The sequence below is a fragment of the Doryrhamphus excisus genome, chromosome 21 (genome assembly GCF_030265055.1).
Source record: "Doryrhamphus excisus isolate RoL2022-K1 chromosome 21, RoL_Dexc_1.0, whole genome shotgun sequence".
Lineage (NCBI taxonomy): Eukaryota > Metazoa > Chordata > Actinopteri > Syngnathiformes > Syngnathidae > Doryrhamphus > Doryrhamphus excisus.
The window spans coordinates 2,718,158-2,737,678 of NC_080486.1; the positions used below are offsets into that span (position 1 = coordinate 2,718,158).

At 39.9% G+C, this 19,521-nt stretch overlaps 3 protein-coding genes across 4 annotated transcripts; 2 read left to right on the forward strand and 1 right to left on the reverse strand.

Annotated features, from left to right (window-relative positions):
• The first annotated feature begins 5,632 nt into the window (after window positions 1-5,632).
• Window positions 5,633-14,040, forward strand: hgd (homogentisate 1,2-dioxygenase). 2 transcript variants are annotated; one of them, XM_058059363.1, is made up of 14 exons: window positions 5,633-5,698; window positions 5,782-5,804; window positions 7,531-7,602; window positions 7,670-7,758; window positions 7,819-7,924; window positions 8,900-8,959; window positions 9,034-9,125; window positions 9,210-9,244; window positions 9,308-9,487; window positions 10,640-10,764; window positions 12,789-12,893; window positions 12,969-13,095; window positions 13,263-13,444; window positions 13,617-14,040. In XM_058059363.1, exons 2-14 carry the CDS (start codon window positions 5,790-5,792, stop codon window positions 13,758-13,760), a joined length of 1,332 nt encoding a protein of 443 aa, XP_057915346.1. In that variant the 5' UTR covers window positions 5,633-5,698; window positions 5,782-5,789; the 3' UTR covers window positions 13,761-14,040. The 2 variants fall into 2 exon arrangements, with proteins under 2 accessions (XP_057915346.1, XP_057915345.1); XM_058059362.1 differs by having other exon boundaries at window positions 5,656-5,705.
• On the reverse strand, window positions 13,822-17,282 carry ndufb4 (NADH:ubiquinone oxidoreductase subunit B4). The gene is made up of 3 exons (XM_058059365.1): window positions 17,060-17,282; window positions 15,690-15,833; window positions 13,822-13,965 (listed from the first exon to the last, which is right to left on the reverse strand). The coding sequence occupies exons 1-3, from the start codon at window positions 17,234-17,236 to the stop codon at window positions 13,903-13,905; spliced, it is 384 nt and encodes a 127-aa protein (XP_057915348.1). The 5' UTR covers window positions 17,237-17,282; the 3' UTR covers window positions 13,822-13,902.
• On the forward strand, window positions 16,058-18,177 carry LOC131108429 (sperm-associated antigen 16 protein-like). Its single transcript, XM_058059364.1, has 2 exons — window positions 16,058-16,136; window positions 17,424-18,177. The coding sequence occupies exon 2, from the start codon at window positions 17,429-17,431 to the stop codon at window positions 18,110-18,112; it is 684 nt and encodes a 227-aa protein (XP_057915347.1). The 5' UTR covers window positions 16,058-16,136; window positions 17,424-17,428; the 3' UTR covers window positions 18,113-18,177.
• The last annotated feature ends 1,344 nt before the right edge of the window (window positions 18,178-19,521 follow it).

The window sequence follows — 19,521 nt, forward strand, 5'->3', positions numbered from 1 at the left end:
ACAGTTTTTGAATGTAATCCAGTGTCCAAATATTTCTAATTAACCCCCCCCCATATAAAAACAGATTAATTTTAATGATCACTGCATTGATCAGAATATAAGACGACACATAACAAAATGCTAAATTATTTTTTAACACTTTTTAAATTGTCACCCATTCAAACTGATTCATATAAGTAAACTAATGCATTGACACGAATATAAGACGATCCTGTATATAAGACAACTTATAGCAAAAATACCAATTTAGTATTTTTCTACAACGGAACCTCCAAAGTTGTATTTTACAACAGTTTTTGAATGTAATCCAGTGTCCAAATATTTCTAATTAAACCCCCCCATATAAAAACGGATTAATTTTAATGATCGCTGCATTGATCAGAATATAAGACGACACATAACAAAATGCTAAATTATTTTTTTAACACTTTTTAAATTGTCGCCCATTCAAACTGATTCACATAAGTAAACTAATGCATTGACACGAATATAAGACGATCCTGATTATAAGACAACTTATCGCAAAAATAATACCAATTGAGTATTTTTCTACAACGGAACCTCCAAAGTTGTTGTATTTTACAACAGTTTTTGAACGTAATCCTGTGTCCAAATATTTCTAATTAACCCCCCCCATATAAAAACTGATTAATTTTAATGATCACTGCATTGATCAGAATATAAGACGACCATAACAAAATGCAAAATTATTTTTTTAACACGAATATAAGACGATCCTGTATATAAGACAACTTGATGCTTTTCAAGTATTTTTCTACAACGGAACCTCCAAAGTTGAACGCAGTGGTTGTTATTTTAACTTTAATTTTGAAATCGATGAATATAAGTCGATGATGATGCCGAATATAAGACGACCGACTTTTGCCAACATTGCAGAAATGTTACGAGTACTTTTCCACGGTACTCGATTCACTACTCACTTATTAGAACTGGAGTCATAAAATAATATTTTGTATGATTGAGGAGGTCGTCATAATCTCGATGATTTGTCACATGACGACACACGTGAAGGTTTTAGTTTTTCGTCTTTCCGCCATGTTTTGGACGCTATACTGTTTCCGATGTTTATATTTTCTCTCTTTTGTGGCGGTCTTGTGTATTTTATTTGGTTATGATTGGTGTGTCTGTTGAAAAATAGAATATGTTGCCAGATGTTGTGGCTATGTGGGAGATTATTCCTATATTGTTGCCATGTTTTTAATGTTTTTAATGTTTTCAATGTAAAGGCGGGACAATAGAAAAAAAAAGTACAGTTTATAAGAAGACACCTAAAATACACAACATCAATAATTGTTAAATCCTTGGATTAACTTGTAAGGATTGCTGTTAGAGTGCTTCGGTAATTGTGTTGTGTGTGTGTGTGTGTGTGTGTGTCCTTTTTTATTGTAAGAACTCCTCTCTCTCTTTAAGGCACATTTTTATAACCAAGCAATTCCAAAGCAATTTTCTCTGTGGGAGGAGAGTGTAATTTTCTATTCTGTGACACTGTGATGTGTAAGGAACTGGGAGCTGGCACTAAAAGGCATCTGCAGTGCGCGTCTCGGTGTGGGTGTGAGCCCTTTTAATGGCGTAGGAGGGGAGGGGGGAGCGGGGGGCATCGTTTAATGACCCCCAAATGGCGCCCTCCTTGTTAGAGCAATCGTCGTGGAAACGCGAGGCTTTGAACCACCTTCGTATTAGTTCCATTTGCATAACATCAGGCGACGGATAGGATTTCGGGAGAAGCTGGCGGAGTCGGCGGCGTGACACGCACACTACGCGTCCTCGCAAATCTAATCAGTGTTAAATGGAGCTGTCAAATTTGTGGCGCGTGAGGCAAGCAGTGGATGTCTCGTGTCAGGGCTAATTTAACATTTAGCGTGTAACCCGGCTACAATTACGATTTCTCTGCAGTGGAGATACTGGATGAGGCCGATACTCGCCACTTGGTGTCTGAGTTTCATTCTGTGTTTTTTTTTTCGATTTAGCAATTTACTCATCGAATTTGCCGTTTCATACGTCCATATCTTATCTGACTCAAGTACTACTGTACTAACCCAAATACCATAGCTAAAGTGCTATCATGCTAACAGTTAGCATGCTAATGTTATTTCGCTATGTTAGCGAATGTAACTATGTCATGCTATGTGTATCTTTGCATTTTGACATGATTAAAACAGCAAATATGCTAACATGTATGCTAACATGATGACATACAACATAACACTAAGTACTGAAAGTACCAAGGCAGTTCTACAGCGTCCCTACATCATGAAATGTATTTACATTTGGCATGATATTTTAAAAAAATATTTAAAATGCTAAAATACTAGCACCTAGCAAGATAGCATAAAGTACCAATGCTGTTCTACAGTGTCCCTACATCATAACATATATGTATTTATGTTTTAACATGAGTAAAGTAGTTAAAATGCTAACAGTTAGCATGCTAGCAAGATAGCCTGAAAGTGCCAAGCCTGTTCTACAGTGTCCCTACATCATAACATATATGTATTTATATTTGAATGTGAATAAAATAATTACAATGCTAACAGTTAGCATGCTAGCACCCTGCAAGATAGCATTACGTATTGAAATTGACAACACACCTTTACAGTGTTCATACATTTAGACATGTACTATGTATTTGGATTTAGATTGTAAATAGCAAGAATTGTAACATGCTAACAGTTAGCATGCTAGCACCTAGCAAGATAGCATTAAGTATTGAAAGCGCCAACACACCTTTACAGTGTTCATACATTTAGACATGTACTATGTATTTGGATTTAGATGGCAAATAGCAAGAATTGTAACATGCTAACGGTTAGCATGCTAGCACCTACCAAGATAGCATAAATTATTTAAAGTGCCAACACACCTCTACAGTGTTCATACATTTAGACATGTATTTGGATTTAGACGTGGTAAATAGCAAGAATTGTAACATGCTAACGGTTAGCATGCTAGCACCTACCAAGATAGCATTAAGTATTGAAAGCGCCAACACACCTCTACAGTGTTCGTACATTTAGACATGTGGTAAATAGCAAGAATTGTAACATGCTAACATTTAGCATGCTAGCACCTAGCAAGACAGCATTACGTATTGAAAGCGCCAACACACCTCTACAGTGTTCATACATTTAGACATGTGGTAAATAGCAAGAATTGTAACATGCTAACAGTTAGCATGCGAACACCTTGCAAGATAGCACAAGCTATGTAGCGTCCCTACATCATGCCGTGTATTTGCATTTAGCGTAACTAGCTAAGATAGCTAAAATAGTAAATATGATTTAGCTTATCGTCTTTACACAACCCTCCCGTTTGTCCACCGAACATATCCAACGGCCGGGAATCAAACCCGCGGTGTCTTATGACTTTTATACAAAATGCATTTAAAAAGAGAGTATAAAGGAGCAAAGCTAGAGAGTTTTTCACAGTTGTGGATGTTGGCGAGCGGAGTCCCGGGTGAAAGAGCGTGCACGTGCACACGTGCGTGTGCGTGTGATTGCTTGTTTATGCATATTGGCAGACGGCGGCTCGGAGGCGTAGCGTTTGAGTGCAGCAGGCATCTAATAACAAAGTGTTTATAGGCCACTTACGCATGCATAGATACACGGCTCGCTGTCAACACTTCGCCTCGCCTGCCTTTAAAGCACCCAGGCAGATTCCCCATCCGACCCAAATACTCTCCAATTCCATCATGAGACCCGCGGATGAAATTAAAATGGCCCATTTTCTTTCTCCGTGCGAGCAGCAGATCAATTTCCGGGAAAACGGCGGTGTGATATTTTGCCGCCATTTGGGCTTTCTCGTCTTCGCCGCCGCCGCGTCCTGTCTGCCTGCCAGCGGGGAGGCCCGCGCCCCGACTGCACGCCTCGCCGGAGGAAGGGTTACTTCTGCCACGGCGAGTTTATTTGCGCCTCGCTAGGAGAATTGCCTTCATTTAGCCTTCCCCCGACAACACCGGCAAAAGAAAAGAAATAGACAAGCCAGGCGTGAATGGGAAAAGACGGAATTGATTTAGTTTGATGCCAACGCCTGGGGTAGCCTCTCTTTCAACAAAGGCATGGAATATTTTCCTTTATGGCGAACCTTTTCATCACAATGTCATTCATTCGCTTTATCATTAGCTTCTTACATCATGTGCTAATACAACTACATGTCAAAAATGCAAACATATTTTAAAAAATTTGTTTAAATTTTAAAGTCGTACATTTACTAGAAAAAAAGTTCTATATTTACGACAAAAGTTAGACATTTACGAGAATAAAAGTCATACATTTATAAGAGTAAAAATTGTAAATGTACGGCAAAAAATCATACATTTATTAGAACAAGTTGGGTATCAAAAGTCGGTCGTAAATTGACAAGACAAAAAGTTAATTAAAAAAAGAAAATTACGAGAATAAGTGTCGGACATTGACACTTATCGTTACGAGCAAAAAGTTGTTTATTTAATATTTAATTTGAGAATAAAAAAAAATAAGTCATAAAAGTTGAAAATTCACAAGAAAAAAGTCATAAATTGACAAGAAAAAAGTCGTAGATTTCAGAGAATTATAGTCATACATTTAAGAGAATAAGAGTCATTAATTCACAAGATTAAAAAAATCATAAATTTCAGAGGAAAAAAATCATACATTTCAGAGAAAAAAGTCACATTTCTGAGAATAAAAGTCATACATTTAAGAGAATAAGAGTCATAAATTCACGAGCTAAAAAAATCATAAATTTCACGAGATAAAAAAATCATAAATTTCACGAGATAAAAAAATCATAAATTTCACAAGATAAAAATAAAATAAAATTTCAGTGAAAAAAAGTCAAACATTTAAGAGAATAAGAGTCATTAATTCACAAGATTAAAAAAATCATAAATTTCAGAGGAAAAAAATCATAAATTTCAGAGAAAAAAAGTCACACATTTCTGAGAATAAAAGTCATACATTTAAGAGAATAAGAGTCATAAATTCACGAGATAAAAAAAACATAAATTTAACTAGATAAAAACATCATAAATTTCACAAGATAAAAAAATCATAAATTTCACAAGATAAAAAAAAAATAAAATTTCAGTGAAAAAAAGTCAAACATTTAAGAGAATAAGAGTCAGAAACTCACAAGATAAAAAGTCAAACATTTCAGAGAAAAAAAAAGGCCAAAGGTCACATAAGTTCTCAGTTTTCACAGCTATAAATTTACTATAAAAATGTGTATAACTGTAAATTTAACGACTTTTATTCTCATAAACGTATGACTCTTTTTCTCATAAATGTACAACTTTTATTTTACGAAATCTCCAATGTTTATTTTCGATGTGCCCCTAACACTCCATCGTACCATTTCTATGTACGAGCTAAATTCAGCAGCACAAATCGTCTTCTTTTTCTTCCCACAAAGTGACTTTCAAGTTGTCTAAAAAAAAAAAAAACAGGCGCTCCAGGGGGCGGAGCTTGATGATGTAAGATAATTTTTTAATGATTTTGCGGACACGATGACCAAAGTTAACATCAATGTTTCCCAACGTGCTTGTTGTTTGTCCTGGCGTCTTTGTTTGCACACCTCTGACCCGTCCTTTGCATGCCTTGCATTGCGTCACACAGCCATCCATCCAACCATCCAACCATCCGGGGGCCTAATTGAAGCCATATTGGGGAACATCCAGCCCACCTCGTCCACTCTCTACGGGGTAAGAAGTGAGTGAGGACGTTTGCTCCAGGAGTTAAACTATTATTGTTAATTTTTAACTCTTTTCAACTTTCCCATCTGCAGACAGAAGAATGGCTGAACTGGAGGTAAGGCGGCTTTTTGTTTCATTGAAAATGACGGTGTGGCGTTCAAGTACCCGTGTTTATGTATGTATGTATGTATGTGTACTGCAGTATCCGATAGGAAATACATACTTTAGCTGATGTCTTCTTCTCAGTTTTGCACCAAAAACGCATAAAGTTATGTGAATAAGGCAAGCAGACGGACAGATGGGTGGTGTCGCTCCTGAGCCAATCAGGATGCAGCATTCGGCAGCTGCCCAGATGTGAGCTCAGGACCGTTCAAAGGAAAATATTGTAACTTTTGGAAGCATTGGGAGTATAATACATTAATATTTGCACAATTATTGTCATTTTATGTGATTTAAAAAAAAAATACATTTTGTGTGTAGTTAACTTGCACACTAATGTGCACATATGGAAGACATTTGCACCCGATTTTGCACACTAACAGTGACTCAGCATCTTTCCAACACATGAACGCCTCACCACTTCACACTTTGCAGCCTTTTGAAGCATCAAAATGGATTAATGAAGTAAAATAATGCATTCAGAAGGTGCGTGCTATGTGTAGTACTCCACACTGACCACTAGGTGTCAGTAATGTTTATATTCAGCCTTTTTTGAAGCATCAAAATGGATTAATGAAGTAAAATAATGCATTCATAAGGTGCGTGCTATGTGTAGTACTGCACACTGACCACTAGGTGTCAGTAATGTTTATATTCAGCCTTTTTTGAAGCATCAAAATGGATTAATGAAGTAAAATAATGCATTCAGAAGGTGCATGTGCAGTACTCCATACTGACCACTAGGTGTCAGTAATGCTACATTGCTGAGACAATAGCCACCCAACACTAAGACTTTATATTCAGCCTTTTGAAGCATAAAAATGGATAAATGAAATAACATAATGCATTCTGAAGGTGGTGCTATGTGTAGTTCTCCACACTGACCACTAGGTGTCAGTAATGTTACATTGCGGAAACAATAGCCACCCAACACTAAGACTTAATATTCAGCCTTTTGAAGCATCAAAAATGGATATATGAAGTAAAATAATGCATTCAGAAGGTCATTCTATGTGCAGTACTCCACACTGACCACTAGGTGTCAGTAATGTTACATTGCTGAGACAATAGCCACCCAACACTAAGACTTTATATTCAGCCTTTTGAAGCATAAAAATGGATAAATTAAGTAACATAATGCATTCAGAAGGTGGTGCTATGTGTAGTACTACACACTGACCACTAGGTGTCAGTAATGTTACATTGCTGAGACATTGCTTTATAATATTCAGCCGTATTTGGGTGCACTATTGGGTAATAATAAAGTGTAAAGATAACTATAGGGGTGTTAGTTAATGTCTAGAGGGCTTTAATGTTAAAAAAAAAACACATTTAATATTTAATAACCGGAAGCAATAAATGAAGCTAGATGATGGATGACTGTCTTATTAGGCTGCTGATGGTGTGTTCAAGTGCAGCAGTCGTGTCTCATAAAGCAATCTTCATGGAAATATTGATGAGAAAAATTAAAATATGCAGGCGTAATTAGTCTGCAGCGGCAAATAATAACAACAACGGATGACTGTGCCGTTTTATTACAAATGTGATGCGAATCAATGTGACGACAATTAAGAAAACAGACTTAATGACGAGCCTGAAATTTAATTATAAGCAGCGTGAGCACATTTATTGTGCATTACAATGACGCCGCGTGGTGTGTTTTTTTTTTTTTTTTTTTGCAGTACATGTGCGGTTTTGGGAATGAATTCTCCTCGGAAGACCCCCGCTGCCCCGGTTCTCTCCCGAAAGGACAGGTACCGGACAATTCATTCTACCGCTTCTTAAAGTGACGCCTGAATGCAGCACACTGTGTCCCGACAGAATAATCCTCAGGTGTGCCCGTACGGACTCTACGCCGAGCAGCTCTCTGGCTCCGCCTTCACCTGCCCGCGGCCAGCCAATAAGAGAAGGTGTCCATGTTTATGTTCCAGCATGTGAATGTTCATTTGAAGTATTTGTTTGGTCTCCAGCTGGTTGTATCGCATCCTGCCGTCTGTCAAGCATAAACCTTTTAGCGCTGCGCCTTGTGGGGACCTGACCGAGAACTGGACTGAGGTGGAGCCGGACCCCAACCAGGTAGCATGGACACACACACACACACACACCATGATGTGATGGTTGGTGTGGCCATTATTGCCCATCATAGATTCATTATGTGCTGCATTAAAATGCCTACTGTTATTAAAGCTAGATTATGTAACAATTCACAATCATGATACTGGCTTATGACAAACACTAAAGTATGACTTTGGGTGGCCTGAATCATTTAAGTCGTTTTTAAGATTGGTGGACCAGCCAGGACACTCACTTTTATTGCAATGATGAACCGAATAGTCTGTTTTCGCAGTTTGTAGTTTTAGTGGACCAGCCAGGACACTCATTTTGGTCTCAATGGTGGCATTGGATCATATTTTTAGGGCTCTGTTATATAGGTGGACCAGCCAGGACACTCACTTTTGTTGCAATGATAAACCGAATAGTCTGCTTTAGCAGTTTGTAATTTTGGTGGACCAGCCAGGACACAATGGTGACCTTGGATCGTTTTTAAGGCTATGTAATATGGTGACCTTTAATTATTATTATTATTATTTTTTTGGCTGTGTGATATAAGTGGACCAGCCAGGACACTCATTTTGGTCTCAATTGTGGCATCGGATCATATTTTTAGGGCTCTGTTATATAGGTGGACCAGCCAGGACACTCACTTTTGTTGCAATAGTGACCTTGGATCATTTTTAAGGCTATGTAATATGGTGACCTTTAATTATTGTTATTTTTTTGGGCTGTGTGATATAGGTGGACCAGCCAGGACACCCATTTTTGTGTTTTTTAGTGGCCTGTAATGTTTTTTTTTTGTTTCTGGCAGCCTGATTTTGCCGCATCACTCGCAACAATAGCAACTTTTACTGCTTTTTGTACTACCGTACTACTGTTACCACAGCGTCTTTAAAGGAAATGACACTTTACACCAGTAGGGGGAGCCAAAGAACCAAAACAATGCTGAATTAGCCTATTATTGTCTCAAAAGCCTCCATTGTTTTCCTCTCTCAGCTGCGATGGCGGCCATTCTCCATCCCAAAGTCTACGGAGAAGAAAGTGGACTTTGTGGCGGTGGGTTGCGTTGCACGTTAGACCGGAATTGGAAGTGGAAGGTCTCCAGTGCGATTGTTGTGTGCGTCCCGCAGGGTCTGCACACGCTCTGCGGAGCCGGGGATGCGAAATCCCGCAACGGCATCGCCATCCACGTGTACGCCTGCAATACGCCCATGCGTAACAGGTGAGTCGATCATAAGCATATTATCATTCATATCTCATCAGCGTTCTTAGTTTACCTCATGGTTGTTGTCCTCCTGCGTTCCAGATGCTTCAACAACTCCGATGGAGACTTTTTGATTGGTAAGCACAAAAAAACAAAATCAGCATCACGCAGAAAATGAAATAATCTTTTTGTGTCTCCAGTCCCCCAGCAGGGGGAGCTCCTGGTCACCACAGAGTTCGGGAAGATGATGGTGGAGCCCAATGAGATATGCGTCCTTCAGCAAGGGATGCGCTTCAGCGTGGACGTCTTCGGAGAAACCAGGGGTTACATCCTGGAGGTGTACGGAGCACATTTTGAGCTGCCTGACCTGGGACCCATAGGTGGGTGACAGGGGAATGGCGACATGTCATGTGACGACGATTACAGTGGGATATATTCCTGTCATAAAAGTGTAAAAAGAATATAATAACATTGCAGAGCAAAGATATAACACTGAAGATGTCTTATGGACATTAATGGTAAAGGAACAGGAAGGTTTTCAGGGGAAATACTGCCATCTAGTGGCGCTTTATTGGTATTGCAGAAATTGCAAAGAGTCTCTTCTCTGTAAACAAACTTGTGTATGTAATTGGTATTTCGTGACGATAGTAACATGAATATAACATGTTGATTTATCATAAAATATGTTAAAATTGTATTTTAAATAACAAAAAAGATAATAAAACAATAAAAATAAACTATTCATTAAGAAGTACCATAAGAATGAAAACTTTATTGACAACAGCTTCGTTTCAGACATGGAAGCAGTGGCGTCATTAGGCCTGTTTTAGGAGGGATTCATCCCCCTTAAAATATTTTTATGCCCCCATAAATAATTTTACATTGTTTTAATTGATTTTTGTATTTTTTTATTGATTTTTTTTTTTTTTTAATCTGTGGGAAAAAGTGGAAAGTTATATCGCGGTTTTTGTTTATTTGTTTCTTTGATTTTTTTGAATGTCTACTACATTCATTCATAGCCTGTCCTAAGAACCTAGTGACGCCCCTGCACGGAAGTATCAAAAATATCGATATTTTGAGTTGAGAATCGATTTTTCGATCATTAAGAGCTGATATCACTACATCATCAGTGAGCTGAAACTCCTAAGGTTAAAAAAAAAAGTGCCTCCTGAGCTTCATGGCCGCCGTCCTTTCGTCATCTTGTGCTTAAACATCAGCGGACATCCAGTTCGGACCCTCGGTTCCACATATTTACCACCCATGGGCGAAACGTGGCAATAATTCCATACCGCGGCCATGCTAATTGAGCTAGCTAGCCTGCTTGTCGCGGATTGTGGCGCATATCGTCATCGCGCCGATCTCAATGGCCGACAAAACACCGGCGTGCGTTAGTGCACGTGCACCTGGAGTGACAGATGTGACAGCCAATCACGTCCTAGTGCTCGACAAAACTCCTTTTAATAGCGTAAAATTGTGTTTGCATGGTAAAAACAACATTGAACGAATGATGACTGACTGTGACTTGTCAACAGGAGCCAACGGTTTGGCCAACCCGAGAGACTTCCTGTGTCCCGTGGCGTGGTACGAGGACCGCGAGGTGTCCACCGGTTACACCGTCATCAACAAGTACCAAGGAAAGCTCTTCGCTTGCCAACAGGTGTGTGTATGTGTGCATGTGTCACCTATGTGTCCTATTAGCTCATTGAAGGTTAGCATGCGGCTGAGGAAACACCCAGTGAAGCGCGACAATGACTAACAGCGTGGACGCTCGCCAAAGGGAAGCGCGTCGTGCGATTCATTTCCCATCCCTGGCATATATTCCATATCCAAGCGTTTCCACCTCAATTATGCGTCTTAATCGCCCGTAATTAGTTAAGGCGGTCAGGGGGGTTTCGCGTGCGGCGATACGTCGAAAAACAAAACAAAGCGTTTATTTCAACATATTTCACTGAAGCAACGACGCCGCCTTCTTCCTGTTGTGCAGATAATTGCCAGGACGTGTAATGTAAGGCAATAAGGGGCTGTAACCGTGGAAACCATGCAAGGCCGGGGACATTTTCAAGCCTCTTACCGTAAATAAGAAAGGTTAAAGGTGTCCCTTTCCTGACGTCCATCCTTCCACTAGCCTATAGAGAGAAGGGGAGGGAGGGGGGACAAGAAAATAAGATGGGGGGGGGGGGTTCTTCCATCTTGTCCTGCTGTTTTGGTCCCCCTGCCGCGCAACAAAATTGCTCAAATTAACTTATTATTTGCTTGACTGGGCCAATATGTTTGTTTTTGTGTACTGTATATGTGTGTGTGTGTGTGTACAACTCTTCTAATCGAAACAAGGAGAGGCGCTACACGTGAATGTCCAGGAATTATCCTGTACCACATCCACCAAACGTCATTTGGCGTTTAGTTGACGGTCAATAAGTTGTGACCCACTTTTATATATTAGGTCCAACAAAAAAAGGCCTTCAAATTTTTTTAAAAAAGTGACCAGAAATATCCTTGCAGTCAAAATTTCACTTTTATATATTTGAATTCAAATTAAAACATATTAGTGTTAAACAACTGAGTAAAGTAAAATGATGCACAATATGTAAACTAACAATTTAGACGGGTCTCCATTTTAAGTCAAACTAATTGATTCATTGATTTCCGCCAATTAGGATTACTTATTTATAAATTTAATATTTTTCACAAATTAATCGTTTACCACCTTCTAAATATCATCAGAGCCCTCTAAACTTTAAATAACACCCCTATAGTCACCTTTATAGACATGTAGGATATAGACTTACATTTCCTATCCTGCACAGTACTTCCAGTGGAGGCTGTTGTGTCGTCAGTGTTACATTACTGACATCTAGTGGCCGAAATAGAATACTACATGCCTTCAATGGCTCTGAATGCCTTATATTTCACTTGATTCAGGCCCAAACTATTGCTAAATATGAATTTGTGTTTACTATTACTACTAAGCTGTATTCAACCATTAAACAGCGATTATTTATATTTGAAAAAAAATGAATAATATGAGAATCAAACATTATCAACATATAATTTGATGAAAGTCAACGTCTTTCCAGAGCGCATGATTAACAAACCAAATAAGGCCACATAAATATTTCACTTATATGCCTGCAAAAACATGACAATAGCATTTATAGAATATAAAAATTGTGTGTGTGTTTATGTGTGTGTGTGTGTGTGTAGCGAGCGCCAAGGTCAGCCAGAAGATGGCTCCAGTTGTAATGAACTATATCGATTTTAGAGCTGCTGCTGTATTTCTTTTTTTTTTGGCGGTGACATTATCAGAACAGAAGCGCTATAAAATTGCTGTGTTTTTTTAACAATCAAGATAAAGAAATATCTCTGCGCTCCGCTGTTACCCCCCGCCCCTCTCCTATAACTACACCGCCGCAAATGCTTAAAAGTTTGTGAAAGTTTGATTTGGAAGCCAATTACCGAGTAATACCTGCGACGTTGTCTCACAAAGAACAAGGGGGGGGATGGAAGACGGCTTATTTCACAAAACTTTTTCATTATGACCATTTTCCCCTTTATGCCAAGCAGCGCTCGGCGTGGGAATTTAAGAGTACAAAGGCATCATTCATTGTTCCTCCCCTTGTGAAAAGTTCAATTTAAAGTCTTTTGTGTTGTTGCTTTTGCTGAGTGTCTTATCTGTTTTGTTAGGATTTCTCCCCCTTCAATGTGGTGGCCTGGCACGGCAACTACACGCCGTACAAATACAACCTCAACAACTTCATGGTCATCAACTGTGTGGCCTTTGACCACGCCGTGAGTCACGTTTGCTCTACCAACAAAGAAGAAGAAAAAAAACACGAGAACGCTTTAACGTCTTGTTTTGTCTAGGATCCGTCCATCTTTACCGTGTTGACAGCCAAATCAACAAGACCGGGCGTGGCCATCGCTGACTTTGTCATCTTCCCCCCGCGCTGGGGCGTGGCTGACCACACCTTCCGACCACCATATTATCACCGTAAGGCTGCACTTACTTTAAATGTTATTTCCGCTTGTATATTAATGTATTTAAATAAGCCGGTAATGATCATTGGGTGAAAACACTGACACCTAGTGGACTTGATTTTTATTGCATCTTGGTCTAGTCTAATTTAGTGTTATTGCACCCCCTGTCTGTGTTTACAGGCAACTGCATGAGTGAATTCATGGGCCTCATCAAGGGCCACTATGAAGCCAAAGAGGAGGGTTTCCAGCCAGGAGGGGGCAGTCTCCACAGCATGATGACCCCACACGGCCCTGACGCTGACTGCTTTGAGAAGAACAGCGCCGCTCAGCTCCAACCTGAGAGGGTGGCTGAAGGAACGATGGTAAGTGAAAAAGCACAGCTTTTCTTGCCTGTACTTGTTTATTGCTTATTGTGTAAAAATGCATTTTAATAACCGAGCGGCGTATCAATGGCTTCATAGGGCTCTTGGAAGAAGAGTAGGATTCTGTACTGGATCACCTTTGACTGACTGTAAATCCTCTTTCTCTCCTCAGGCCTTCATGTTCGAGTCCTCCTTCAGCATGGCTGTGACCAAGTGGGGGCTGGAGACGTGCCAGAAGCTGGACAAGAGCTACTACCAGTGCTGGGAGAATCTATGCAGCCACTTCAATCCCAACTGGAGGCCCAGCAAAGACTAGAGGAAGAACTTGGAAGAACGCTAACGTCTTCTTAGAAGGACACATGACTGTATGCAGCCAGTCAATTTGTGACAGCATAGGTTTATTGTGTTAATAATTATACGCACTGACAGGAGAGAACACACGCAGGAGGTCTTGGAGCTCACGACGTCAAGCTGAACTTGCGTTCCAGAGTCCCGTCTTGAATACGCTGCTCTTTTCTGTCCTGTAAACAAACAAACCGGTGATGATTGTACCTGTATGACAGTTGACTGTTAGACAATAAACCAAATATACTTGTCCATGTGTATTAAAGTGCTGTTAAAGGGGCGCTGCACTTAATTGAATTTTGTCCATCATTCACAATCCTTATGTGACACATGAACACACTTCTTTCCCTTTTCTGTGCCTTATAAACACAAGAGAACAAGTTAATGTGCTAGCTTACAATGCTATCATTGGGATACATCTATTTCCACAATGAAGCCCTCTAACAACGCTGCATGTTTCCATATGCATGCCATCATCATGCATTAACACATACTGATAACATTTAATAGTTGCAGTATCTTGCTTTATTTTCACGATTTAAAACACTACCCAAACTTCTTTCCTAGGCATATTAATACATACTTATGCTAGTTCTGTCAACAGCAACATCATTTATGATATCCGTTCTCCATGGGATGGCTGCGTGTTCCAGCACAAGACGTGTGCTCAAGTCCTCTGGTAAAAAAGGCAGACGGCAAACAAGCATCGAGAGTCTTTGTAGCGAAATTGAGAGGTAGGTATACACTCTTCGTCTGTGAAGGACGCCGTGATTAGTCGCTCGTGTTAGTCTGCCAGAGAATATTTTTTCACGTTAGCTGCTACAACAATAATATCCCTGAAGCTTGGTTAATATACAAGTCAGTTATGTAAATAGAACACTTGGCATTTTGAGTGTTTTTTGTGAGGGTTTTAGCATCAAAATAGGTATTTCCCATGACGTCCATTGTTGGCGAGCAACAGCGTCATGGGAAATACTTATTTTGGTGCTAAAGCCCTCACAAAAAACACTCAAAATGCCAACAGTGTTCCATTTACATAACTGACTTGTATATTAACCAAGCTACAGGGATATTGTTGTTGTAGCAGCTAACATGAAAAACTATTTTTATCTGGCATGACACGTCATTCACAGACGAAGAGTGGATACCTTGCTCTCAATTTCACAACAAGACTCAAGATGGTCGTTTGCTGTCGGCATTTTTTACCAGAGGACTGGAACACATAGCCATCCCAAGGAGAGCGGACATTGTGATGTCGCTGCTGCTGCTGTTGACAGTACTAGCATAAGCATGTATTAGTATGCCGAAGAAAGAAGTTTGGTTAGTGTTTTAAATCATGAAAATAAAGCAAGATACTGCAACTATGACATGTTATGAGTGTACGTGTTAATGCATGATGACGGCATGCATATGAAAACATGCATCGTTGTTAGCGGGCTTCATAGTGGAAATAGGTGTATCCCAATGATAGCATTGGAAGCGAGCACATTAACTTGTTTTCTTGTGCTTAAGGCACAGAAAAGAGAAAGAAATGTGTTCATGTGTCACATAAGGATTGTGAATGATGGGTAAAATTTAGAAAAGTGTGCAGTTCCCGTTAAATATTGGACTGAAGGATACTGAAAATACAAAGCACTTCATATTGAAGTTAGGCATATTTAAATCACAATGCTTTATGATAGTAAATCATAAGGCTGGGCGATATATGGATATTTTTAAAATAGCAATATTTCTGTTAAGTGCTTTATCAAAAACAAGAACCTTATAGAGATAGAGACAGGATAGCGCCGCCCGAGTGCAAGCCAGTTAAGGCAGCCCTAGTAGATTATAGAATGGAATCAACCATGTTAAATATATAATTCCAGTATCCTTACAGTCCAAGCCACTCGTGAGAACATACCCTGTCTGTCTTGAAGACGAAGTAGAGGACGAAGAGAGGAACGATGCCAAACATGGTGCCCATCAACGACGTCTTGGCCGTGGGTCTGAAGTGGTTGTAAGGGTTGACGCGGGCGTACACCCAGCGTGTCAGGGCCGGGTCATCCTGTTAAAAAAACAAAAAAAACAACAATAAAATATATAGAACCTTTATATTGCCTTGGGACTCCAGATTAAATATGCTAACATGTGGCTCATTTCAGACGTTCGTGTTTTTTTTAGCAGAAACAGAGATTTTTTTTCTCTCCCTCCAACCGGTAACTGGCCAATAATTGGTCATTCCATTAACGTATAAAAGCCTGAGTTGCCGGCTGGAAAGAGACAGTTGACGGTTGGAAAGAACCAGCAGTGTCTCGGTCCTCCGTGGCAGGAGTTGGACACCCCCGATGCACAGTATGTGGACGCCGAGGTAAGTCAGAGTTATTTCGTATAACACTACTTTGTAAAAAAAAATAATGGTACATACGTACAAAGCATTTTATTCGAATGTTTAGTCACGATATATACAATGTAGGTCGTGTTCTACACCAATTTACCTGCGTTGTTCGGATGTACGTAAGCTAGCTTTAATATAGGAACGTTAGCATTTTTGCTAGCCTGCTATCTTCATTCGACAAAAATGACAAACAGCATATTCCAGTTCCAATTTGACACAAATTAAGAAAACATATACATAATTTAGGTCGTATTCTACACCAATTTACCTGCGTCGTTCGGATGTAAGTAAGCTATCTTTAATATAGGAACGTTAGCATATTTCGCTAGCCTGCTGTCGTCATTCGACAAGAATGACAAACAACTCCAATTTCACACGAAGTAATATATTCCAGTTCCAATTTGACACAAAGTAACAAAACATATATATAAAATGTAGGTCGTATTCTACACCATTTACCTGCGTTGTTCGGATGTAAGTAAGCTAGCTTTAATTTAGGAGCGTTAGCGTGTTTTGCTAGCCTGCTATCTTCATTCGACAAGAATGACAAACAACATATTCCGGTTCCAATTTGACACAAAGTAACAAAATATCTATACAATGTAGGTCGTATTCTACACCAATTTGACTGCGTTGCTCGGATGTAAGTCAGCTAGCTTTAATATCGGAGCGTTAGCATATTTTGATAGCCTGCTATCGTCATTCGACTAGAATGACAAACAACATATTCCGGTTACAATTTCACACAAAGTAACAACATATTCCGGTTCCAATTTGACACAAAGTAACATCATATTCCAGTTCCAATTTAACACGCATAAAGGAGTGAAATGTAATGGGACAGCTGTGACTTCCTCCAAGGGTGACATTGCTAGCTCGCGGTTAGCCACACTTACGATGAGCTCTTTTCTGTGCGGGTTGTTGAGTTGCGTCTGGTATTGCCTCTTCAAATTCGCCCGCAGCGCCGCCCGCTCTTCCTCGGCGCGTCGGTACTCCGGCGAAACGTTAAAGTACTCTTTGGGGTCCAATGTTTTGGGACGCGTGGCCAAGGGCGCCTCTCGATAGTCCGCCATTGCTGTTCGTACAAACGCGATTTGGTGAACTCACGCGAGTCGAGTGACTCTTTGCCTGAACTCTCGCGCGGAGTCATTGCCATGGAAACGGAACTGCCATCTTTGTTGACAATCTTGTCGACGACAGCTAATGTTTACATTTGGACCATTTGTGGTATAATAGTGCTTCGTTTTTTACCCTAATTAGTCGGAATGGAACAAGAAAATGTTGTTGATCACGAAGAGGATGAAGACGAGTATGATGATGAAGATAGTTTGTCAGAAGAAGATTTGGAGGCCACAGTCCAAACCATCAACGAGCGCGAGAAAAGAGCACAAACTCTTTCTTCCGGGTTTGAACTTCCGGTCACCGTGGATGACTTTTTACGCAGTTTTCTCAGCGAAATGGGGATGACTGCAACCCTCGACTGTTTTCAAGCGGAGTGGACGGAGGCGGTGCACAGGCGCCTGGTGGACCCCAAGCAGGTGGACGTGATTCCGGATATTTACCCGCACATCCAGCGTCTGCACAACGAGTTAAAGCACGCACTGCGGGAGAGAGAAGAGTACCGGGGGTCTGCTTCCGCCTCGGCAGAGACGCTGGCGAGGGCGCAGAAGGCCCTGGGCGACCAGCGGATGAAGCTCAAGCGTGCAGAGCAGGAGAAGAGCAGACTGGTCGAGGAGACCAAGAGGCTGATGGCTCAGTGCAGCGCCTGCGAACCCGAAGTCAGGAAAATGGACGGGAAATACCAGGCCCTTGTGCAGCAGACCGTGAAGGTGGCTTTGGAGAGGAACAAGGTTCTGATGCAGGCCAAGCCGGCTCAAAGTCAATCATCTTCCCCTATTCGGTGCAGGACTTGCAGGGAGATGAGGCGAGGGAACCCGAATGGTCCATAACCACTTCCCATCAATATAATAATGCTTTATTGTATTATGGAACATAATCCCAATAAATTTGCTGTCCAAACCAACGCAGTGCTTCATATAAACTATCTATGTTTATTTATTGCAAGTGTATACCCCAAAATAAAATGTTATTTCAAATTTAACCACAAGAGGGCGATGGAACCCAAATGGTCCACATTCATTAATTTTTTATCGCTTTTTCCTCACTTCATATCAATATAATAATGCTCTATTGTGTTATGGAACATAAACACGATAAATTTGCTGTCCAAAACAACGCAGTACTTCATATGCACTATCTATGTTTATTTATTGCAAGTGTATACACCAAAATGCACATTTCCGACCCCAAAATAAAATGTAATTTAAAATGTAACCACAAGAGGGCGGTAGAACCCAAGTGATCATAACCACATCCTATCAATATAATAATGCTCTATTGAATTATGGAACATAATCCCGATAAGTTTGCTGTCCAAACCAACGCAGTGCTTCATATGCACTATCTATGTTTATTAGTTGCAAGTGTATTCACCAAAATGCACCGTTTCGACCCCAAAATATTGTGTAATGTGTTATTTCAAAACATTGTATGTTATTTAAAATGTAACCACAAGAGGGCGGTATTTACCAACTATTTACTGCATACCGGTGTGTTTGTCCATCCAGGGGAACACAGTGAACAATGAAAAGATACAACTTTGTAATTTTGTTAAGCAAATTATGCTAAAAAGTTTTATATATTTTATATTAAGAAAATTTGTATTGGTTTTATTAGTAGTATCAATTTTCTTTGCTCTTTTTCTATCTCAATTTTCTTTTTGTTGTATTTATTTTGTTTGTCAGAATATTATAACTTTAATAATTCACCCTGTGCTACTAAAATAATTTTTTTCTCATATTTTCAATTTGAGTTTTTTTTTCTAATATATTTTTACTTTATTCACATAAAATTCCAGCTGTTTTCCAACTTGTTTGTTTAAAAAAAAAATACACCTTGAACTTTACAGTACTAAAATGACCTTATTTTGAACGACATATTGCAGCCGAAGGGCTTTGTTGGAGGTTTGCCACCAGCTGCTTATAATGATCTGCCTTGTAGCTTCCAAGAAACTCTGATGCAAAATTTTGCTTATACACCAGTGTTGTCACAAAGTTCAATATTGCAAAATGTGACTTCTCCCGGTCGTAGTACTCGTTCCCAAAGTGCTCGCTCGGAAAGCGGCAGCCGACTTCCTTCTGTGGTCGCAACCCCCGAAAATAGTTGAGTTCTTGAATAGCGGCCCTTGAAGTGGCTGCTAGACTTACAGACGGTGACCTCATGCGCTCTGCTGCTTCTTATTCATAATATTCCCTCCCTCAAAGATTCCATGCTTTTGAGGAATGTGACAGGAATTCAA